The sequence below is a fragment of the Sturnira hondurensis genome, unplaced genomic scaffold, assembly GCF_014824575.4.
Source record: "Sturnira hondurensis isolate 20B ecotype Veracruz unplaced genomic scaffold, ASM1482457v3 Scaffold0010428, whole genome shotgun sequence".
NCBI classification, from domain to species: Eukaryota; Metazoa; Chordata; class Mammalia; order Chiroptera; family Phyllostomidae; genus Sturnira; species Sturnira hondurensis.
The window spans coordinates 2752294-2777376 of NW_028083059.1; the positions used below are offsets into that span (position 1 = coordinate 2752294).

Genomic DNA, 25083 nt, shown 5'->3' on the forward strand with positions numbered 1-25083 from the left:
TTGTGGCCGCCAAGCTGCTTTCAAAGACTGGAAGCAACAGGTGCCTGTCATCGAAAGCAGGGGAATGATTTTCACACATTACAGGAAACCAGGGATGTTACTGTGTGATTTTTATTTGCTCTGAAAGGCAAATTTTTGGCAAAGTCCAAAAGACTCTTGGCTATACCCCATACTTGGGAGGCTTCAGAGCAGTGGTGTGTGTCTGCAAGCAGATGTGGGCTGTGCGCACACTTCTGTGCCCGGGGCCTTGCACACAGTTTCCAGCCACTCACAGTGGGTGTTGCTGGAAGCAGAATAAACACAAGCTGTGTCCCTGTGTTTTCAGCCCACACAAGCCAGTGTCCGGAACTGGCCGAGTTCATGCGAGTGGCACTAGAAAGGTCTGCTTGTTGGGGACTTTTCTAGAAAATTCTGAGAAGAGGCATGATGCAGAGAGAGGGGAGGGAAGGGCATTAGGATCGGGGTGTTTGGGGAGTTAGGAGAAGTGGGCAAAGGACAGAACAAGGAGTAGCCAGACTGGCTGCATGTGTGCCTGACTTCAGATTTCATACTGTCTGACTTTGTGTGCGTGTAGAGCAGCGTTACTGCACAGGAGACGCATGCACGCACCATTCCCCATCAGGGATTCTGCATGGGCCCATGCCTCTGAGGGAATTCGGTTCTTTCAGTTGCTGACCTAAAGGTTCTATCTAACCGGAGGACACTCAGCAGACATTTGGCTCGGGTCTATTTGATTTCTTCCTTCCCCCAAATTTACCTAAGGAGAAGATTTCCCACAGCAGTACTCCATAAGACCACACGTCGCTCTTGGTGCTGTAGATTTTGTCAAAGATGGACTCAGGAGCCATCCATTTCAGAGGAAGCCGAGTCTGGAAGAGGGCAAGGGGGCCTTGAGCAGAAGAACATGCAAACACAGCACATTCAACCCAAGCGTCCCTAGGGTCACCTCCCAGATAACACTTGGCCCAGAAGTCATTTCCTAGAGCAGTTACAGTTTTCAAACACAGAGAAAACTCTTATAACATGCAGAATTATACGAAAAGAGAGAGCTGTGTGCTATCCCAATTCCTAGTAAACCCCTTCTATGTGTCCTGTATGTCCCTAACTCTATGACTCTGTAAAAATCATTTCCCCTCAAAATTTGCACTCCACAGCAACCTGAAAAACAACGCTCTGAATGAGAAGACATCCTGAAAATCCATAAATTCCAGGAATTTTTCTTAGGAAGGAGCATTTTGAAAGGCATTCTCATGCAAAAGCACAGAATTTTAAAAGTCATTGAATGGAGGTAGTGGCCAAAGCACATTGGGAAGAAAGAAGGTGAGAAGCAGTATTTAGGAGACCATGTGGCTGATTTTCAAGTGTGCAGACACATTTTTGTTCTCTTTTAGGTAGCGGGAATCCCAGTGAGTTAGGCCTCACTCCTTTAGATGGATGGAAATTGACTGGAAGTATGGGGCAATGGAGAGACAGGTAGAAATGCAAGTGGAGGGTCAGGGAGAAAGAGACTGAAAGAGGTTCAGATGAACAGAAGGGACATATAGNAAAAGTCATTGAATGGAGGTAGTGGCCAAAGCACATTGGGAAGAAAGAAGGTGAGAAGCAGTATTTAGGAGACCATGTGGCTGATTTTCAAGTGTGCAGACACATTTTTGTTCTCTTTTAGGTAGGGGGAATCCCAGTGAGTTAGGCCTCACTCCTTTAGATGGATGGAAATTGACTGGAAGTATGGGACAATGGAGAGACAGGTAGAAATGCAAGTGGAGGGTCAGGGAGAAAGAGACTGAAAGAGGTTAATGGAGAGACAGGTAGAAATGCAAGTGGAGGGTCAGGGAGAAAGAGACTGAAAGAGGTTCAGATGAACAGAAGGGACATATAGGTAGCTGCCACCTCTGCCCATGAGGTCTCCCCAGGAAAGTAGGTTGATTTTTTTTCTTTTATAAAAAGAGACATGAAGCAGTGATTCTCCAAGCAGAGAGTCCTGGGCACCAACTGTGTCAGCAGCATCTAAAAACTTTTTAGAAAGGCAGATTCACAGGTCCCACCCAAGATTTCCTAAATGGGAAGTCCTGGGGCTGGGGCCCAGCAAAAAATGTAGTTCCGTAAGCCCCTCGGGTGGTCCCTGTGCTCACTGAAGTCTGAGAAGCACTACTGCACAGTGACCGGCAAAGCCCAGATGCAGCCTCAAACTCTCAGGGCACAGGCGAGGGAGAGAGGACACAGGAGGTCATTTACAAAAGTGAAACATAACACTATGTCCACAAACAAGCGGGGAAGCCAGTGTGAGCCAGCAGGGGGATGCTGGGGTGGAAGGCAGGGGCGGGGGCGGGATGGGACGCACAGCTTCCTCCACAGCAAGATAACGCCAGTACCTCCCCCACCCTTTCCTGAGATGCATACACCTGCTGAATCAATCATCCGGGTTTATTTCAGGGAAAGAGTCCAGGCTGTTCTTTCCAGTGGTTCCGAAAGCTCCCACAGGAGTCAAAGGGAGGCGCCCAGGGCCCTGCTAAATACCTCTCAGGTTAACATGCTCAGGCAGCACTGCCCGGAGGACAGGGGCCTGGCAGGGGTCAGGAGGAACAGGACCGGTGACAGCAGTCTCTCGGGGACACAGCCCATCTGGACTGCTTGTAGCCCCGGAAAGCACACGATGGCTTTCAGGGACCACTGTTGAGGAAGTGTGAACATTTACCGAGGGCTTTGGTCTGTGGTTTAAAAATGATAGGGTATAAAAGAGTCAAATAAACATCAAACTGACTTACATCTCCTTTTCTCACATAATCGGGGTTCTTATAAATATCCCGGGCAAGGCCAAAATCACAAATCTTCACCACGTTGTTCTCAGATAAAAGAATATTTCGTGCTGCCAGGTCCCGATGAATGCACTATAATAAAGCAGTTGCATAATCAATGCGCTTCCTCAATCTAACTGACTAATTTCCTGCAGCCTCTCAGTGTCATTCTTCTTCTTTGAGGATCTGCGACATGCTGGAAGCAACCCCTAGTGGGCATGGTGTCACCGTAAGCATGGAAGGCCTCTTTACAAACAGTGGCCCCCAGAGACCTCAAGGTCAAGGCAAGGCCTGAATCTGCTTTGCTACCATTTAGCAGCACAGCATCCTGGTCAATGCAGTTGCAACCGCATTCTTCCAGTGAGCAAAGCGTCCCCCCCAACCTTTGAACCTGAGCTGCGGCCATCAGACAGCGATCCAGCTGCAGAGCCAGTCAGACTCACGGGGCCTCCTGGGAAGTGGTGTGTGTGCTGAGACTCTGGCCCGGGTTGCAAAGATGCTGGAGGGCAATGTGGAGAACGGAGGCCAAGATTGTCCAGCGAGATTTTTTCCCTGGAGTTATTTTCTACCCCTTGGTATCTAAGACTCAGTGTTCTCAGAACTCCTCACTCCTATCAGGACAAACTCAGGCATTTGTCATGGTGTCTACTTTATATTTAAGGACATAAGCATAAGCAAATACTAAGAGAAGTGAATTTATAGCAAAGGCATGTTTGTCCATGTGAGTGTCCACGTATCCAGGCCTGGCAAGAACAACGGTGAAGAGCAAGGCTGACCTTTCTCGAAGACAGAAATTCCATGCCTCTAGCCACTTGGAAACTGTAAGAAATCAGGTCTTCCATGGTTATGGGCTGCTTGTAGAAACCATCGGAATCTGGAAAGCATTAAAACCGCAGCAGTCTGTAATGGTGCTTGCTATTCTGCCAAATCCCAGCTCATTGAAACAATGTTAGTAAAACAAAAAACAAACCAACAAGTGGATCAGAGTTCATTTTCCAGAGCATTTGAGTTTTGGTACAAATAGCAGAGATTTTTCCAGGCCTCTGGCCCATTTTACCAAAGCGTGGGGGTCTGTTAAGACAGAAAGGCTTGAGGGGGGACAATGGTACAGAGTTCCGTGTCCAAATTAGTAACTTTGTAAATAATCTTAATTCAAATCTTATCTTCTCAGGACATTACCCTTCAAGTCTCCCACGGATGTTTATTAGGGTGATAAATAAAAAAATTTCAGAGATGCGCAGTATGTTGTAAAAATATCTCAGACTGTAGGACAGGAAGGAATTATTAGTACTTACCCTCCTCTTCCTCAACATCACTTAGACTTTTATCTTCCTGAAACCCGGAGCTCGCGAAGCTCTCGCTGCTGGCGACACTATCTAGTCTCTGTTTCTTGCCTTGCTCCAAGTCTGGCTCCGTGGTTTCTTTTCTAGGCTCCACGTGGAATGCTGCATCCTTTGCAGAGAACAAGAAGGATGCAGATGAAAGAGGGCTCCAGACCGAAATGGGGAAGACAGCCCGTCAAGATGGCCCCTGCCTGAGTTGGGAGGAGGTCATTCTGTACAAGGAGAGTAAGCACGCAGCAGGGACCCTGCGGTGACCAGGCAACTGCCTGCTCCTGGGGCCGTGGAGTCTATGCTGCTCGTGACCTGGCTTCTAGACGGCACCTTACGTAGGATAAAGGAGTATTAATATCAGCTAGAACTCACTGAGAACTTACTCAGTGTGAGCCAGAATATTAAGAATTTTAGGTATATGTTCTCACTTAATTTTTCTAACAATTCTGTGAGAGTTCTTGCTTATGCATGAAAAAATAGGTTCAGAGGAGTCAAGTAACCAAAGTCATAGGCAGCTAGTAAATGGCAAATCTTGAACTCAGGTTCAGCCATCTGTAGCCAGTACCCTTAACCATGTTTCCCTACTACGCACCATCTGGTTAAAGATGATTTGGATGGTAGGAAAGGGTCCCCAGTGAATTTGGGGCTTCACTCTGTAATCCCTGTGAGGAGGAATGGGAGAGGGCTATGGTTACCAGTTTCTCCGGTTTCCTTAGGAAAGGAGGGCATAGGAACTTAGTTTTCCCCCTCCAATGAAAACAAAGATACAGTTTGATTCCAGCAGGGGCAGAACAGGCCCTTCAGCCTGGACTGAGCATCCAAGCCCTGGTGTAGGATCTGGCTCTGCCATTCATCATGTGATCTGGGGCAAATCACCTTACTTTTCTGGGTTTTATTTTCCTCGTCTGAAAAGCCCTATCATCCCATTATGTTTTGACTCCGGAAAGGAGCTGTTGCTCTGGGTGTTTCTTTGGGACCAGAGAAGATTTTTACCGCATTTTGTAATTCATCTAGCAACTGCAACAACAAAACTTAGCACTCCCCGTGGCCTCGTGATGGGACTACGCACCCAAACTCAATCCTGCTAGATGGCCAGACTTAAACAGGGGCCTAGAGGGACTGGGGTTCTGTGGGGTTCCATGGTGCCCCGTGATCCCCCAATGCCAGGTGGCAGTGCTAGGTTCACCAGGCTTCCCGCCCTTACTTGGCTTTTCCTAGAAATGTCACAAAGTAGGAGTAATCCCTCCACTAGAGGGCACAGCGTGAGCAAGCAGAGGACAGAGGAGGGAGCTTCAGGAGGAGGGGCGAGCAGGGTATCCATCAGGCGCCTTCCCCGAACAGAGACCTTCCTGCGCTGAAGGAGGGAGGCGGCCTCGAGTGAACGCCCAACGCCACCCAGGTGACCCACTGAGAGCTGCTAAAGAATATAAGCCTTCGTTACTGTCTCCCTGAGGCAGTTAGATTTGATTCCGTTCAGCCGGGGACTGGAATTTTATTTTTATGAACCCCCCCGCCCCCCAGGACAGAAGGCAGCCGAGGAAGAGTGCTGGGAAGGGCGTGGGGGAAGACGGTGCTCAGCAGGCCCACTCACAGCCCAGGCTGCACGCACCCTCGGGGCGCCTCCTGCACTTTCCCGGGAGTCTCAGCCGGGGCCTGTCTGCAAGCCCATAACGCAAGTCCCTCACCCTCTTCCTGACCGCCAGTCAATGGTATATTCAGCTTTGCTTATTAGTAACCATTTCTGTGAAATAAAGGTTGATTTACTGAACTTTTGGGACTCTGTCAGAATACAGTGATTTATTTGGAAAATAAAATATCCCATTTCTATTTTGCCTTTTGGTTTTTCCTTCACCTTCTCTTTATATTCCTTTAGGTTCCAAATATGAAACGCAGCCATGTGTTTTCCACAAAAACACTAGGCTCCACCAACAGGGTGGTGAATCATTAAATATAGCCAGAGAAGGAAGCAAACTCTTCAAAACAAAGGACGCGTGAACCCAAACGTTCCATCCTGCCCTGATCCCTGGGGTATCCTGCTGGCTTAGTTCCTCCTGCAGCCGGTCCGGGGTTTCAGGGACGGAGGGGAGTCTGCACTGCTCCTAGCCCAGGGCACCACTTTCCACGTCTTCTGGTGTCTTCCCCTCCTTGTGCAGTGCACTGCACAGAAAAGACACTGGGAGGGGAGACAAGAGAGCTGGGTTCTTTCTCCTCGACTTCATCACTGGGTAAGTATCTGCTCTTACGTCCGTCAATCACTTGACTTTTCTGGGCACATCTACAATGTAAGAGTGTGAACTAGCTGCTCACAAAGATCCCTTTCAGCTTTAAAATTCTAACTAGGAGAGGGCATGGTTTAAAATGTGAGAAAATGCGTTTTTGCATACATGCTGCCAGTCAAGTAGAACACCCAAATCTTCGGCTGGACCAGAGTTTACGAGATGAGAGACTGGGGCAGTCAGTGGTCCTTATGTGTACACCACATCACGCCTTTTGCCCGTGTGCCAGGGATGGGCCCCATTCATGGATGTTAGACACTTAATCTGTCATACAAATCATACAGACCAGTGGCATTCAGTTGGACCCACCCAATCTGTCCAGCTCAGTGGGTCAGTGATGATGATGAACATTCACTGAGCGCTTAACTGTATTCAATTCTCTTAATGATCCGATGAGCTGGGTTGTGTCATTATCTCCATTTAGCAAGTGAGAAACCAAAACTTAGAGAGACTGAGTAACTTGCTCAAGGTCCCAGATCTTGCAAATGGTAGAAACAGGATTTAAACACAGACAGTCTGATTCTAGAGCCTGGGCCCTTGGCCACCACACTACATGGACTCAGCACCTATATGGCTTATTGTCAGTTCATAGCACTGACCCAGTGTCTCCTGAGCTTCTCCAGACTACAGGAGGGCAGGCATTGGTGGGGTGGGTCACGTGGGCACAAAGTTATCACACTGTTTTCTTCTCCACTCAGTAATCTCTTTCAAACTTGGTTTGCCTTCAGGTACGGACCTGAGTGCTTCTTTTATTACAGAGCTTAATTTGAGTGGATAAGTCTGGTCCAGGGGGTGTGTGTAGGGGTGACAGGGTGTCAGGGTGTGGGGAAGTGGGAGAAAGGGGAGTAGGAAGAAAAGACAATGTTTCCTCGGGACTCACCATTGGTCTATTGTAGACTGTCAAGTCACTCAGCTGATTGAGTCCTTAATTTCTCTAGTCTAATAAACTGAGACAATTACACTCCTTATCATCTTTTAAAAACCAAGTGACTGAGTGGTTTGTGTCTGCCTGTGTGTATCTGGGGAGGGAGAGGAAGAGGGAGAAGAAGAGAGAGAGAAAGTTACCAAGATGACTTCATAGGTATTTAGATAGATGGCTCATAAATTTAACCCCAAATTATCACCGCACACGGGGGCCAGATATTCTCTGTGCTGCCCACCAAAATGGTGTGATGTGTTAGGATGGGAGGAATATTTGAAAAAGGAGGAAAAAACAGACATTGAATTTTAAATGTAGTCATTAATGGAAAAATACAGGCTTCTCTTGCTTTATGCTGTTACAATCTAAATGGAAAGTCACTGCTGTTTTAACCTCCAACCTCCAAATTCCTTACCTTATTGAGAAAGAATAAGTCTCGTTTGCTCTTGAGGTAGTTGGATAGATTTCCATATTTGCAATATTCAACAATCACCATCAGAGGGCCTGCAACGGAAACCACACAAACTCAGCCACACCAAGCTAGTCAACTATTTGCCAGCCTTCGGTGGGCCTGAGAAACCTCAAACCAACTTGCTTTTATATTAGTCGGGTCTAGAGATGCAACTTAGGGTGGGACATTTTTTTCAATTAAAAAATACCAAAAGGGTGGCAGGAGGGTGTAGGGCGGAGGGAAATAAAGGGGAAGAAAAAACATGGGACAGCTGTAATAGCAAAATCAATAAAATATGCTTAAAAATGCAAAAGGCATGGAGGCAATTGGGGGTTAGGGCTGGGGGAGAAACAGAAAAAAAAAAAAAGAGGAAAAAGAAGGAACTTTGAGGAGGGAAGGTCCAAAACCAGGGCTCTACCTGTAACAGCCAGCTACCTCCTCTGCTTGTTTGCAGGACTCCAGCGAGTACAGGGGCCTCAGACACTGACTGTCACACCAGCCCCAGGATTGTCAAGCAGCCCCTCCCTTCCCTTGCGAAAACGGGCTGGTGCTGCCTGCCCTGTCCGTCCCACTCACACAGCTGCTGGGGGTGTCTGCGCAGCCTCTGCCTTGGGGCTGGTAAGAAAGGCGGAAGCAGGGGCCGCCCAACGTTTTTGTAAAGGACCAGACAGTAAATATTTTAGGCTTTGTAGGCTATAAAGCTCCTCAGTTCTGCCTCGGTAGTGTGACGGCAGCCATAGCCAACAATACTACCAAATGAAAGACTGTGCGCTTTAATAAAATTTTACAAACACGTGAATTTGAATTTTACATAATTCTCACATCGCAAACTAGTATTCTTTTGAGTTTTCTCCTCAACGATTTGAAACCGTCAAATTAAGCTCACAGGTTGGAGCCACGGTTTGCCGACGACTCCTGGTTAAAAGAAAGCCAGAGAGTCACCAGGACTGCACTGGTTTAAAAGTGCACGTGAGGAATCCCGACAGCAGAGCCGGAAGTTGCTTCCACAGGTTGTGCGTCTCCCACCACCTGGGAGAATTCTCCGCGTCTGGGCTGCCTGCCGGGGGTCCAGCGATCCTTGCCCTCCGGAGGGGCTTCCATCCTGAAGCCGGCTACCCGGAGCTCAGGGACACAGGTGGAGGCGGGTTCTCTGCTTCGCCCTGTTCAGCTTTGCTGGTGACTTTGAAGGAGGGTGACCAGAGCCAGGGTAAATGCAGAGAAAGAGCTTACGACTCGTCAATACTCCAGGACGACAGAGAAGCAGGTGGGCTGTGTTTGTGTCTCTCTAGTTCTGGCCTCCCCAATGCGTAGCTTTTCTCTCTACCCACTGCGATTCCAGCCGACAGGTCTTTCCCGGCTGTCCTTCATCTACTACCTTAGTTCAGCTTGGAAAACATTTATATGCACAGGGACCTTACACCTTTCCTTCTGGCTCAAGCAGCGATCATAGCCAAGCAGTAACCTTGCCATGAGGGAAGATAGAAAGGTGTTCTAGAACATTCATTCCTTTAGGTGAAATTTTAAGGAGTGCGCGACCTTCTGTGCATTTACTTTAGCTCTGGTCACACTCCTTCAAAGTCACCATCAAATCAAAAATGCCCTCCAGTCGACCCTGGGCCTGTGGAAGATGATCTACAAGACAGTCCTCTTCAGGACCTTTAAATTAACTCTACAGCGAAGACATTTCCATGACGGGCGGGGGGGGGGGGGGTTTATAAGTGACAGACTGTTTCCTCTGGACCTATTTGAAAGGCCATTTTCCAGCAGGTGAGGAGGGACAGGGGTGGGGAGAAAGAGCTGCCTGTTGGAGAACTCTATCTTAGCGTGTGGCTGGGGAGATGGAGCCTTTACCTCCTTGCTTGGTACAGGCTCCCAGCAGGTTGACTACATTCAGGTGGTGGCCAATGTGAGTCAAGATCTTGAGCTCAGTCATCAGAGCTTTGTACTCGCTGGCTGTGGCACCCTCTGTGTGAGAAGCAAGGAAGAGTTAAGAGGGCAGGACAAAGGGACTCTTTCCGCAGGAGGCAAAACCCCTGCCCTCCGCGTTTGTCACTGCTCAGCCTGTTGCTTCGTTAACTCCCCCACATTCCACAGAAAGGCCAAGTCCCAGGATTGCTTTCGCTACTCCTACCCCCCCCCCCCCCANCCCCCCCCCCCCCCCCCCCCCCGAGCCAACATCCTTTCGGCTGCAGTAAGACCCAGAGCAGTGGTGGGGTAGTCACTGCACACTTCCTCTTTGGGGACCCAGTCCTGCTCAGGAATGCGCTGACTCAGGACAGGGAGCCTCCTGGAGGCGCCTTCCAGGCTCCCCTCCTCCCGAACCTTCAGGGAAGGGGCGTGGCCACAGCTCACCTCCCTTTCTCAATTTTCCCCGCTTGGGGGAATTACAAAGAAAGAGCACAAGAACCTGCAACAGCAGGATGGCCATTTCTGCAAACACTTTTTCAATGTGTTATTTTCTCCCTCTAAATAACTTTTTCCGCTCCGGAGTCCACAGGGCTCTATCTCCAGGTGTGAAGATCCATAAGCATCTGATTTCAATTTCATTCCAGAGACAAAGAGCATTGGTTTAAGAATTAGCAGAGTCTAGAGCCTAAATTAAGTTCTGTCTGTTTTTACTGGTTAATTTCTAAGGTATTTAAATATTTAAGTTATTTCTAGAAATAAAAAGTCATATAATCTTACTGTAAAATATTTCATGGTATGATGTTTATAGAGTAAAATGTGAAAGCTGGTCCAGCCCACTTAACTTTTTAAAAGTAACCACTGTTCATCTTTTGGGATTTCAGACCTTTGTATGCTTTTATAAATCTGTCCACGTATCTGTCTACCTATCTATCCGTACATCTACCCAATCAAAGGTCTCTTCTATTTACATGAATGGGATTATACATATATTTAAATGTATATATTTAAAACTTGCCTTTTCTCCTTCTTAATATATCAGAGGTTCTTTCCACTTTTTAAAATTGGTTTATGACCTTCCGAACATTTAGACTATCCACAGTTTGGGGTTTTTTTTTTTTTTTTTGCCATTACAAATAATGCTGTAATGGAGAGCCTGTGTGTAGTCTTTGCACATGCATGCATTTCTGTAAGATGGCCCTAGAATAGGTCAAAGGGTATGCATTTGACACTGCAGTAGATACTGACATGGTATTTCATAAGCACAAATCATTTTTCATAATGATTAGATAAACTTTGGAAGCCTTCCAGTGAAGTTGGGATTGGCTCACAGAAAACGCTCAACAAATATTTATTAGCTAAATAAACAACATGGTTACTCCTCTCATTTCAGACATGCGCACGATGCCCCCAAAGGTTAAAAGTTTTGCTCAAGGGCATTTTGAAAGAGCTTCTGACTCATGGCCTTTGTTGGAAGTTCTGCCTTTTCAGTTTCTCCTAGAAACAGATGGTCAACCAATTTAAAACAAGACAGCTGAATGAAAATAGTTTTTAGGAATTTTATATAGTGGTTGATTTGGCAATCTTTTTCAACCAAAGCTGATGGCTTAAAAAAAGGAAAGCATTTATAACGATATCACGCATACTGTTTCTGTAATATATAGAGCAGATCCTTTGGGCCTTTAAAAAAGAGCCTCAGGTCAGAATTTCCCCCCTCAAACTCATCAGGCCCTCCGTTCGTTTATTTTGTACCACTCTTAGCACAGCCTTTCGCCTCTCTCAGATTCAGAGGGTGGGAGGGAGCAGGGACATGGGACCAGCTTAGGGAGCAGATGCTTCCAGATTAAGTTGCAGTGTTTTTCAGGGTTGGATACTAGATTGCCTCCAGAACAGGCAGCACTAGTTTCAGGGTTTTGGAGCAACAGGCATTTCCAGGAAGCACCGCTCTCAAAGCTGAAAGACTTGCACTCGAGCCCCTACTTCTACGCTGGGGCACCGCATGGCATTGCAGAGACTATCTAATCGTTCTGGGCCACGTTCCTTCATCCGCAGACGGGGACAGTGATGTCTACCTCACAAGGCTGTAGGGGGAAAGTGAAGACAATGGTGATTTCAAGTGGCTCACCCTAATATACTAAGGTGCCTAGTCTGCTGCTTTCTCACACAGAAGACATGTGGATGCCTCTTCTCTTCAGAATCTGGGGTGGGGGTATAGGGGGTGGGGTGCTGGAATGTAGGTGTTCTCACAGAAATTCTTCCATTGCCTGGGTTCTTCCTTAAACGAAAAGTCCTGACTTGTGGATGCAAAACCTCTTTCTTGGCTACTTTAAGGGTAGAACTGTCAATTTCTTTGTATAATTTTTTTAATATTGACACTTTAAAAAATAGGATTCTATTTATTTATTTTTAGACGGGAAGGGGAGGAGAGAGGGAGAGACACACCAATGTATGGTTGCCTCTGGTGCATCCCCCACGGGGAACTGGCCCGAAACCCAGGCATGTGGCCTGACTGGGAATTGAACCACCGTTGTTTGGTTCACAGGAACACGCTCAGTCCCCAGAACTACACCAGCCAGGGCTCTTTGTATAGTTTTAACAAAGCTTTCCTTCCAAAAGGACAGCCTTTGGAGGCGGAGAATACCATTACATGATACTGTGGTGGTGATGGTGTCAGGGCAGGAAGAAGATGAAGAAGAGCCTTGAGGTGCCCCTAGCAAATGGCCCTTTTTCTCCTGGAGGCCTTTGCTGGGAACCTGCTTAGCTGGGTGCATGGCTTCCAGGGCCTTGGAATCCCCCAGAAATATCCTGGAGACTTTGGAAAGCTGAAAACTGCCCTTTGGGTTTTCAGTCCTGTGTCTTTGGTTTGGGGACTTTAAAATGCACTGGAGTAACATGAAAATAACATTGTAAATGAGGAAGCAAATGTTTTCTAAACTTCAAAGGACCCATGAGTCTTTGATTTGTTTGGTCTACACAATTTTCACTTTCAATATGCCTTGTGCTGGTGGTCATATCTCTATGGTTTTGGCTCTGCCTCCCAGCACTTCACAGAGTGGTGATACCTGTCAACACTAGAGAGATAATTAGTTGTTGTTGTTAATTTCTAAAGAGAAGATGTTTTATGATTGGGACTTGACAGTATAAAGCAGTTTAGGGTTTTGATCATTTCAGATGTTTTAGTTTCATAGTTTTACTTTATAGTTAGGCTAAGCCTTTGGGATTTATAATGTAGAGTTAAGTTTCCCTTATAATGTCTTAGTGGGTCGTTTCAAAATTTTGAACCTGTGGTTACCATAGGCTTAAATCTCTGATCGTCTAGAACCTGAGATATGTTAGAAGAACTATCTTCAAGGTGACAGAAGTCATTTTCCCATAGGCCATATGGATTGTCTCATTACCGAGGTTTGTTTTAAACTCTCACTGGCCTAATCTTAGACTCCTGAAGTAAAGAGGGTCCCAGCAGAAGAAAGTTATGTGGCCAGAGCAGAAATAGCTTGGATCTGTTTCTAGGCTACAGCCAACCCCTCTCAACACGTAGGAGATGCAATGGGTCGGTTGGAAGGCAAACTGCAGTGTCCTTACCTTTCAGCATTTTTACAGCCACGGTCCGGCATGTGGGTGATTTCTTGATGCCAAAGGCAGATGCTTGTACCACTTTTCCAAAAGCCCCTCTTCCAAGTGATTTGCCTACAATAAAAGTAATACACTGATTTGTATGCCAAGACCGTAGGGTGAGTTGAAGTGTTTTTCAGGAAGGAAGCGCCATTTTTTCCTAAGTGTGTATGTGAGGCATGTCGTTCTGAATGGGATCTCCAATGACCTGACCCCAAAAGAGTCAAAGTAAGGGGCACATTTCTGAAGTAGCTTCTTCCCAGCTCTTTACTGTGTATCTACGACGCCCTCATTCTTCACAGCTGTGCTGGACCCCTAGCAGGCCTCTGGTGCACGTGGACGGCCAGTTTCCTTTTCACGAAATCCTCCTGGAAGGGAGAGGCCTGCAAACCCTCAGTAGTCTCGTCCACTGCTTAATGACATTATTAACGAGAAGATTTCCCTATGTTTAATATAGGCCCATTTTCTTGCCACCTAAAGTCATTTCTTTTGACCTGTTTTCAGCAGGAAGTAAGAAATTGAGAATGTGAGTTATTGCTATTGGTTATAATAATGCTTCATGGCTTAAAAATAATAATAACCATGAACTCATTTCTCTGACTTCCTTGCCAGGCAAAATAGTCCTGGTATTTCTACCACATGACAATTATAAATCCTCTTGGTTCAGCACATCAGTCTATCAGCCACTGGTAGTAATTGTTTCACCGCAGAGAGGCGGTTGCCATGCCACAAAAAGGCAAGGCTACTTTCTTGGTACCCGTTACGTAACACTACAGCTTTCACAGGTTTCTTTCCTCACGCTTGCAAGAGACAACTTGACTGAGAGGAGCAATGATCATGTCTGAATCTTCCCAGAACCTAGCCCAGGACCTGGTGCATGGAAGGGCCCATGAGACAGAGACCTTGAGAGTGATGCTCTGTGAGGAGGGCATCCTCCGGGCAGCCTTAGCTACCTTCTATAAGGAAGTCCCCTGGGACTTCCTTTTGGCTCACCAGGAAATAGGGAGCTAAGTAGAACCTAGAGCAATATTTCAAGCATGATATGGCGAAAGGAGTGAGCCAAGAAGTCACTCCTCTTGGGACTTCTGAGGGAAAAAAGCCAACAAAATGCCTCTGGTCAAAAGTTAAGTCCCGGTAGTTATGGGGGTTAATTTAACACAACACCTGCTCTCCCAAGCAAGTCCTCTTTCTCAAACTGTTCTGATAAGGCCTCCGTGAGTTAGACGACCTTCCTCTCTCCCTCCCTCCCTTCCTCTGTCCCTTCTGTCCTTCCCGGGTCCCTCATACTCCAATCCCTTCCCCCAACAGACAGTTTTTGAAAGATGTTTTAAGGTTTATAATGAAGCTTTTCTGCTGCTTCATTTTCTTAGACTCTTTGTACTATTACTGCACAATTGCTCAGTAACAAAGATGTCTTTACCCTGCCTCTGCCTAGTGTCTCCATTCCCGACCACCCTAGGCATCCAGATAAGACATACGAAGGGCTCAGCTACCAAGGCAATCATATGAGCCTCTTTTCAGCAGTCTCTGCATCTACCTCACAGGGACGCACCCTGCCTCAGGAAGGGGACACTGGTGGGATCACGTGCTTTTCCTCTGGTCACACACATACCTGTAGTGACTGACAAAGATCATTGTTCTCAGAGCACACACAATGGGCTGGATGTAGTCAGTGATTCCTTCTTCGGATAAAATTGTCCAAGATAGAGACTAACAGGGGGACTCTTAGTTTGCGTAGAAGAACCTCTAGAGGTAGAGACCAGGTAGGGGAAGAGCACTGGCTGATCCCTTCTTCAGACTCGTAAAAATTGCTGCATTTGGTCTCAGGCTTATCCTTTTTGGGGGGTGGGGGTTAAAAAAACAACATTTTCCTTTTGAAATGCCTCCCTCCACCATCTAATAGGAGAAGTGTTTTGAGCCTGAGAAATAATAAGACAATCTCTGTTTCAGGACTCCTCCCCACATGCTGCAAAGACCCTTGCTGGTGTGGGGCAGATGGAAGCCTTTTCTTTGCACACTCCAGCCCCCATGCATTCCCTCTGTAGCCACCACAAGACCTTTATTTTAACCAGTACTTGGGGACTTTGTTTCTGTCAGTGAGAATCAATTCATTTTCACTTGGCTTCCTTCAGTCTTTCCCTTTATTCTCTTGGAAGCTGACTGCTGCCTCCCAAAACAGCATGAAACTATTGTGGGCTCTTTAATCTTCTGGAATCCTGCTCTGTAATTCTTCAGCCCTGGAGTCCAGCAGACCCACAGTTCCAGTTCCAATGGAGCCCAGTCACACTGGACTCGAACTGCCTGATCCTCCTTTTCATTGAAAGTCTTCCTTGGTGTTACTGAAATGGCACTAACTAGTTTGGAAAAGTGCTAGGTCATTTTCATACAATGAAACGATATGGGAATTTCTTCCAAGAATGACTGGCCAGGGTCCCTGGGAAGGTCTGGGGACCCCGTGTGGCAGCATGAGGCTCAGCCCCTCTCTGGCATCCAGGGCCAGTCTTACAAGGGGCAGCATCAGCCCAGGCATCGTCCACCTGCCAAATTCCAGACGCCCTGTGTTGTTTCCAATATTTGCTAATTCTGACTTTATTTTCCAATAGGAAGGGGCAGTGTCAGACATTTATAAATTTGTAGGTTTAGTGAGGAATCACTAACAAAATGGATTCCTGGGCTTCAGGAATTTCAATGGTAGCAACACCTTTGACTCAGGCTCCAAGTGTATCTAGCTCTCAGGTACTGTAAATTCCCACTTCTCTCCCCAGGGCTGATAGTAACCCACAGAGTACTGAGGTTCGGTCTGTGCATTTCTCTACATTCACAACCCTGCTGTACTCTGTCCATCAAACCTGCCTTTTCTTCCCATCTGTCCAGACGTAATCTTGGTTACTTTCATTTGCCAGACTGCTTCAGATTTCTGTGTCATTTATTTGGCTTAAAACAAACAGATCTTGGGCCTCTTTGCTCCCAAGTTAGTTAGAGGAGAATTTCTCTGACCCTTGCAGACACACTCTGCATTGAAAGACTGTTAGCTGACTTGCTACACTCATCAAAGACACTCACACGTACATTAGCCAAATCATAGCTTCTGACAAGTCTGGGAAGAACCATGAGAAAGCTCCTCAAGGAGGAGAATCTCCTAAAATGGGATTATCTAAATCCACAGCGCCCCAGGGGAATTCTGGTAGAAGGATTAGCAATCTTCCTGGATGTGTTCTGGATCTCAGTGACAGTGGGCCGAGGAATGGAGAGATGGATGGAAAGCTCACGTGTCCTGCCCTGGAAGGAGCACATCTGATTGTGACTAATAACTCTGGAAAGCAACGTGGCCTGGGAATGGCTCATGGTTGTGGGAAAATTACCCCATGTTCTGTGCCAAGGTCACTGACGGGGCTTGGCTAGCTGCCCTATAATTTGCAGAAGGAACTCATCTAGTTGCCACCTGCCCTTAACTACTCTAAATTTGGTTGATTTCCTGTCAGCAGCCATTAATGTTTTTTGTCTGTCTCTCCAGTTTTTTTTCCTGATTTCTAGTTTTCGTCTTCAAGCCAAACAGAACATACTCTTGGGGCCAAGGACTCTTTCTCACGTAGGAAGAAACCTAAGTGGAATTGTTTCAAGGCCCAAGAGAATGAGAAAAGCTACTTCTTCCTCTCTGTCACCTCACACCTCCACCTCCATATAGTCTGTGTGTGGGAGGGAGAAAGGAAGGGGGCCATGCCTCTGAATTTGGGACAACAGGCCCTTTACACTGAGTGACAGGCTCTGGGGACACTGGATGTGGGATCTCCTTTCTTAGATCCAGCTGTTGATGACCCTGGCATGCATGGGAGTGAGTGGAAAACCTTCAGAGCCACAACCCAAATATTTTAAGCAAGAGTTTTTGAGGGACCCATTGCTTTATAACAACTGTGCTGGAGATTAATTTGCACTGTGAAGTTCAAGCTGGAGCAACTTGGGGATAAACTGAGGGAAAGCACATTTGCCTGGTGTTTGTAGCATCTGTGTTACCTGGAAGACAACAGTCTGCTTTTCAAAAGCGAAACTTGGCCCTGACCAGGTGGCTCAGTTAGTTGGGGTGTTGCCCTGTGCACCAAAAGGTTTCGGGTTTGATCCCCGGTCAGGGCGCGCGAGGGAGGCAATCCATTGATGTTTCTCTCTCACACTGGTGTTTCTCTCCCTCCCTTTCCCTTCTCTCCCTCAAATCAATAAAAACCCACCCTCAGATGAGGATTCAAAAAAAAAAAAAAAGAGTGGCCTTGACATATATTCAAATGGAGGGATGGGAGGGTGGTTTTTATTTTTTTAAAGAAACTTCAATTATTTCCTAGGACTTTCACAGTATATAAGAGTGCAGGTTTGTGCGGAGTGGTTTTGGATCCACAGCCCCGAAGAGTACCGACTCTTTCCCCTAAAGTTTGAGTTTGTTATTCCTCATCATCCTGAACAGCATTCCAGGTCATAAGTTTCCGACTCCTCAGAACTGCCATTATTTAAGAGTGTCTGTGCTTGTTAAGCTCCTGATGGAACTGGCCTCTCCTCCTTTCCTTTCACTTGTCCACTTTTATGGCGATCTCCTTAGAAAGAAGAGATTCAAACACCTTTGTGTTTGCTGCTCAGAGAAGGTGCCTGGCAACGTCCGAAAGAGCGCGCAGGTGTTCCTCGTCCCCTGACTGTCCTCTCAGCGTTCTCATAGCGTCACGCGCCTCTGTGTCCACCCCCCTTGCTAGGTTGTGAACAGCCACGGGGGAGAATCCAAGTCTAGTCTACTTTGGCATCCCCCAACGCAGCCTTTTGCGTGCACTCGGTGCTCAGTGTGGGTTTAGGAAACTGTTGAACAGGTATATTACCTAGTTTAAGTCTCTCCCGGGCAAACTCCCACTTGCTGGCATCATAGGGCAGCCGCTCACACTGCTCATCCAGGGGAACTTCGTCCGGGTCCATTATAATGGACAGGTAGTCAGTCTTGATTTCAGAAGAAGACTAAACCATGAAAAGATCTCAAGGTCATCAACAAGGAAACAACTTTGAAACCCCCTGATATCCAATGTAAAACAATACTTGGCAATATTTGTTGCTATTTTGGCTCATTATGTTAAAACCACATGGTCAGGTACAGAAAGTAGCCCTTGGGGAACATATGCACACCACGCCTGAGCATGTGAGGTCCATTAAACAGCCCCCACTGCCCCACCCCGCATTTCTGGAGCACCGTCTCAGACAGAGTGCACTCAGCTTCTCTAGCAGCCTTATTGCTTGTTCTTAAACAATTAGCATATGATTAGCATAGTCCTCCCATACGTGCAAAGCATTTTATAAAATCACGCCAAACAGTGACTAAAAATGACTTTCCATGGCCATCCTGTGTAAGCAGGAATGTACCCACACACACATCACAGCTGGGCTGATAGCGGGGTTCATGACTGTGGCTTTTCTACATTTGCTAGAAAGGCCAAAGGTGGCGAAGTAAGCCCAGGGTCCTTTCCTGGGACAGTCTAGGGGCAGATTTCAAGTGAAGTGTTTAAATATACTCAGAAGGCCTGGCCTTTCGTGACTGTAGCTGCCTGTAAAGACTGGAAGGTCCATGAGTAAGATTAGACTCAGATGTACCATCAGTAAGAAACTGGAATTGATTATTTCAAACACCAAGGAGCAAAACGGACACACATCAACATTCACCCAAGTGCCTTTGACCATTGGTAGGACGTCCAGTGACCAAGGTGGACATCTGGCTTCACTCACTTGCTCTATCTTGGTAATGCAAATCGAGCCCAGAAAATACCTATATTTCAGATCATAAATAGTTGGTTTTACATTCAGTGTCTTAGATTCATATCCATGGGTGTGTATTTCCTTTTAGTTAATTGTCGAATTGACTGCATTTCTGTGGGCCGTGCAAAAAGGGAGTATGCTTGCCCATATAAGGTGGGTTTTGATAACCTTTATGTAAACTTTATTTAAATGAGTTTTAGGGCCCTTCCTTTCAGGGTCTCTCTCTCAACCAGATGGGAGTTCTGTAGAGAAGACAACCTCTCCACACACACCATTTCCCTCCCACCCACATTCTTCAGGCCTTACTCACCCTGTTCTGGGCTGTCACAGCTCACCTCATCCATCACTTGCAATCAGTCTCTTTCTCACAAAAATTATCACTAAGATGTGTGACAAATAGCTCAAGGCAGAAAGATTTGCCTGACCCCCACAAAGAATGGATAAACACAGAAAAGACCTGGAGCACGTTTGTCACAAACTGCATTTGCCGCAAGGGTTGGACTGCAAGGGCCCAGCCTGTCAGACACAGTGCGCGTCTGCAAGCTGGGAGAGGAGTTTAAGCCCCTGGGCCAGGGCACGGGGGTGACGGAACTTCTCAATGTCCGATATAGCCAGGGCTCTGAGAGGCAATCTCCAGTGTCCCGAGAGCATAGGGTTGCTGACCCTGGCAAGGACATCTGGGATTCTGCAGTATTTGAGAGGAGGTTGGCAGTGGTGTTGGTAGGGCCAGAGAGCAGGCAATGGAAGAGAATCTCCACATGTGGCACCTGTGGGATTTTACGGTTTATCTCAATAGGGCAGATGAGAGGAAACACCATAAAAAGTTAGGGCTTTGAGGAGAGTGTGGTAGTAGAATTTCAGTTGTCGCATATTTACTCTTTTAATTGCCATTAACACTGAAGAACCCCTAGGTGCTTGGCATGCAAATTGCTCATCTCAGCTTGTCAGTGCCCAGGCCTTGAGGCTGGCTGCCTGGATTTGAATCTCAGCTCAACGTCTGACCAGCACAGAACTTGGGCAGATTGCTTAACCTTTCTAAGCCTAGCATCCTTATCTTTAAAATAGTGATAAAGATGGTATTTATCTCATAGGGTTGTTGTGCATATCAAATGAAATCCATGTAAAGCTGTTAAGCATCAATAACTGTTGGATTATAATTATAACACTGGCTCATACAGGGGATGAAAAGATAAAGTAGTCTTTATCAGGGATGAATTTAGCTTGAGGTTAGAGAAACCACATGGAGATAGTTTTTGATGCCTTTTTCCTCTTTGCCTCCCACAACCAATCGCTTGTCAGATTTTATAGGCATTCGAAGGACTTGTTCTTACCCTTTCTTATTGAAACCAAAATGGCATAGACTTTTAGAAATATAAGAGACCCATTCAGGTTAGTCCCAGTTTGCCTTCCCAGTTTTCTTTCCCTTTGCTCCTATAGTCAGTCACCAGACTCCCTCCCTGACCTGGGGACTGGGAAGGAGGAGAGCTGTGTTTTTCTGCTTCTTTCCTTCCAGCTACAACCTTCAAAGTCTGTGTCTAAACTGCTTTCCCTGAAGTTTTTTTTCTCCTGCTCTCCTACTTTGAACTCCTATAGTCTTTGTACCTCCTCTACAGATTTGGCAAGATTTTTTTTGTTAGATATCTTTCCCTATATGGTGCATCTCCCCTTTCAAATGCTATTGTTTGACCAGTTTCCTTCTAAAGTAGTATTCTGAATTGTCCTGTCTCAAAACCAGTCACTCCACGTAGCAGAAGCTTAATATTACGTATTCAGTGTAGAAGCTGGCTGCTTGCCTTGCTTCTCATACTGACACTGTAAAGTTCTGAATATCCAGTCTAAGGTCAAACAACTAGGCTTCGAAACTCAGCTCCAGTTCTCATTCGCGGTGTGACTTCGGAGAAGTTGCTTCGATTCCCAGAGCCTCTGTTTCCCTCTCTACAAAGTGGCAATAATAATATATTTACCTCTGCATTTTTTGAATGATTAACTGAGATACTACATAAAAAGCTTCCCACAGGCTTGGTACAGTAATCAGGGCTGATAGATGTTTAGACATGGAGTAGGCCTCTTTGACATTCTTCAGGTTTTCTTAACTTTACCTCCTAAATATCTCCCCACTCTAATCACTTAGACGAAGCTGCCACCTCTGTTACTCAGATACTGTAAACTTTTCCACTGGGTGCCTCTCAGTTCACTCTTGCCCCTCGGGTCCGTTCACCTCACAGCAGCCCCAATCATCACTGCTGACACAAATTTCTCACACTTACAGTTACTTACCTTTGCTTCACAACCTTCCTCCCAGCTCCTAGGCTTCCTATCATCTGCTAGAACACAGACTAGATTCCTTCCTATAGGGCATGGCAGCCTTTCTTCTCCTCTCTTGCCACCCACTCCACGCCTTGTTTCCACCACTGGGACCACACTGGCCTTCGGTCAGCGGCTCATTGTCACGGCGTCCCTCTGCCCTGCCTCTGCCTCATACACACTCCTCTCTGCGACACTTCCCCTCCCTCTTTACCTGACCACCGCCCCTCCCCCCGCCAGGGTATCTTCTAGTCAACTTACTGCGGTTACACTTTGCATTTGTCTGTGTACTTGATTAAAGCCCCAGACTGTACACTGTAGTATTTGCTCTCCATTGTCCTCAGAGAGCCTCACGGGGCCTGGCACTCTGCAGAGAGCAGGCTCACAGTTAATGTTTGAGGCATCAGCGAGAGAATTAGTGTTGACCCTTTCCCCACTGAACTTCGGAGGAGCTCGCAGGTCATGCTATAGGCCAAATTATAGAACTCTGACGTCCCGAATTCCAACCTGAGCCTCACGCTCTAAAGAATGGAGTTTTATCACAGCAGTGCACGGCATGTCTTTGTGTTTCTGTGCTACGAGACAGGTCAGAGTGGTGTCTTCGTCTTTAGTTTTCTTTTTGTTTCTCAGCAGGGAACAAGGTTAAGAAAATTAAGGCTTCAGAGGTCTTATGCTAAATTTAACTTAAATCCTTTATTACATATTTTTGTTTCAAAAATATCCTTCCTGTCCTTAGGGAATATTCACCCGTCCATTGCTCTAGCATTTCCTTTTGAATGCCCCACTTCAGGGTGGAAAGAATCACTCTTTGTGATTCGTGTTCCAGTGTTCACCAGCTCAGAGGCAAAGGGAAGAAATCGGTCTAACCTTTATTCAGTGCCTGTCCCAGACGTCAGGTGAGCGTTTTAGAGTATTACGTAAAAAGGAGCGTAGAACCTATCTGAAATGTCCTTACCCTTTTCAGCTTTCGGATAAAGAGAGTTAGTAGGAGCCAGAAGAGGGCGGCAGCCACACAGGTGCACGTCAGAGTGAGTAGCTCCAGATTGGACTTGTCCGAGGTTCCTGGAAAGACAAAAACACCAAGATGGCGCTAAATACCAACTCTCAAGCACAGGGCCTTTGTGGTCTTATGAAAGAGGTCCATTACCCCTGAGAGGTCCGTCATGGTGGACGCAGTCTGCTGGTGCAAGACTTAGTGTCTGGCATAGATCTTCTCTTTCTTTCTGATTCAGGCACAGCCCATGAATGATATTATCATAATAAACTCACAAATCAATTAAAAGTGTTTCCAGAAAGGTAGCTATTGAAATCATAAACTTCATAATCCCAGAAACAGCTAATTAAAAATCAGAGGAGACATTAAAAATGAGGGAAAAATTATGGCAGGAACAAAAGCCCATTAAAGTGCCAAATCTGGGATATGTTAAATCTCCCTAATGGGTTTTAGAGGAAATTCTAAAGAAAAAGGAAAATATTACATAAAAGAATTCCCTTGAGACTCAGAAAATTCTTCAAAGTAGATTTAAAAATAAAACGAAAACTCAAGGCCTATCACAGTGACCCTCTTTAGGAACACCCGGGCCAGCTCGCTCACCTCTCCCTCCCCACGGCCAGGCCTGTCTCTGACCTTCCTCCCAGCAGTCCGCCTGCAGGGGCTGAGGTGGGAGGGGGTAACTGCCCGAGTGCGATTCTTCCCCATCACCTCATTTCCCAGAGTCACATAGATAAAAAGCTGAGTATTGTTCGCCCATGACCGCAAAAGAAAAGACCCAAAGTATTCACCAGATGCCCCCAGAGAGGGAACTCTGGGACTTGTAAAGGAAGGCCCAGGGACCAGAATAGTGGTTCCCCACTTATTACCTCCAGCGGACAATTTCCCAGGAATTTCTAAAGTAGTACCTGTATCCTTCAACTGCATTAAAAGGAGACAGAGGCTTAGTATAAAGTTAGGCCAAGACTAAGTGACACTTACTTTTTAGAAATGATGGTGTGGATGGTATCATTTATTGAGCCACACCCTCCCATCACCCTATGAGTAGGTGGCAATAACATCCCCATTTCCTAGATGAGTATGTCCTCTTATTGGCTCTTTGTTCCAGTTCAGCAAGGTTCCAGGCGGGAGGACACAGGAAGGGAAAGAAGGGAAAGCCATCCCTTCCAAAGGGCTCTCTCACAAACTGAAACCAGAGACTTAAGGCAAATACAAAGGAATTAGATAGAAATATCTGAGGTTGAGGGAACTAAAACTGTTTAGAAGAGGTAACATCTGAACTGGACTTGATCTAAGGAGATACAGACAGGAGAGGGCGTTATAAGGCAGAGGGAACGGTATGAGCTAGGACCCAGAGTTCGGAAATGATAGGGGGTTGATGGCAGGATAGTGTAAGACCTAGGACAGGACCAGACCACAGACGATCTGAGGTCTGTGAGAAGGTTCTCTGCCCTGAATAACAGCAAATACACAAGCTAGTATTCCTTCTTTCCTCTTATACACTCAGCCACCAAGGACATCTGCTCTCTGTAGGCCGTCGTCCCTGCAGCGCATCCTTTAGCCTGCAAGGGAAACTGACATTTTCTCTCCATCCAGTCCATCCCAAGGTTCGGCTCATGGAGTTATCACCTCCTGTTCTTCCTCACAATCACTGCCTAAATCAAGGCCTCCTGGGCTCTCACCTGGACACCTTCATTAGCTTCTTAACGACCTTGACTCCCTCCAGTCTCTCCTCCACTCTGTAGCCAGGGTGATCTTCCCAAACCACCAATTGAATCTGGTTACTCCTCTATCTAAATTCCATCTCTGCCAACCCTGCCCTGCATCGCTGTCAGGATAAAAATTAAAAAAATCTTTCACTCCTATATGCCCAACCCATTCTATCACTTCTGCTTCATCACCTCCTATCCTCCCACTTGCCCCAGTCACATCAAAATACTTGTCATTTTAAAAAATATGCCAGCCCTTCTGTGCCACTATACTTTGGCCTTTGCTGTTTCTCTACCAGACTGTAAGCTCCCCAGAAGCTGAGGCCTCATCTTATTCATCACTATATCCCCACTCATCAGACTGGGTGAACTAGTGGATACATAATGTTTTTCTTTGTCTCCAAAGAGTTTCATGAAGTTTTCAAAGCATTCGGGGTCAAATTCTTATTTACGTGTGTTAGTCCAGTAAATATAGGAAGGTGACCTATATTCCAGGTTCTGTTCTGGGTGCTGGTACACGGTGGTAAATGAAAGGGCATGGTCTGAAGCTCACAGTCTGGCACTCGTATCTGAACTGATGACTAGGTTCAGAGTTCAGGGTGAAGCAGCAGAAGCAGACTGTAGGAGCGTGGTCCTTGAGTTCACTGCTACCTCTCAGTATCAAGAATTGAGTTCCTGGCAAGCAGCAGGCATCTTGCAAATATTGGTTAAGTGAATAAATGGATTTGGCTCCATTTACTGCCCGGTCAGCTTAGGGTTAAGTTTTCCTGAGCCTCATGAGATTGATTGAGAACAGCCTCCTTGAAGAACTTTCAAAGTATGATCACCTTTTTTCTCAGTATTTTTCTTTCCAGGGAGATATGGTAAGCTCAAGTTAATATAAGTTTGAATTTCAGCCCCAACAGTGAGAGGTCTGACGCTGCTTTGCTGTACACACACGCACACACATGCAGAGAAATGCACACACACTTCTTTGCTTAGGATGCAAGTAAGTTTTGTGGAATCTGATTGGGAC

The 25083-nt window shown here is 46.4% G+C and overlaps 1 protein-coding gene across 1 annotated transcript in view; it reads right to left on the minus strand.

Annotated features, from left to right (window-relative positions):
• Positions 1–25083, minus strand: part of FLT1 (fms related receptor tyrosine kinase 1) — a 194216-nt gene that overhangs the window by 19123 nt on the left and 150010 nt on the right. The window contains exons 16-24 of the mRNA XM_037058896.1: positions 22324–22430; positions 18143–18275; positions 13263–13367; positions 9627–9740; positions 7740–7828; positions 4091–4247; positions 3572–3669; positions 2766–2888; positions 758–869 (exon numbers count right to left, since the gene is read on the minus strand). Of these exons, the coding sequence (XP_036914791.1) occupies positions 758–869; positions 2766–2888; positions 3572–3669; positions 4091–4247; positions 7740–7828; positions 9627–9740; positions 13263–13367; positions 18143–18275; positions 22324–22430 (1038 nt within the window). The remainder of the gene's footprint in view (positions 1–757; positions 870–2765; positions 2889–3571; positions 3670–4090; positions 4248–7739; positions 7829–9626; positions 9741–13262; positions 13368–18142; positions 18276–22323; positions 22431–25083) is intronic.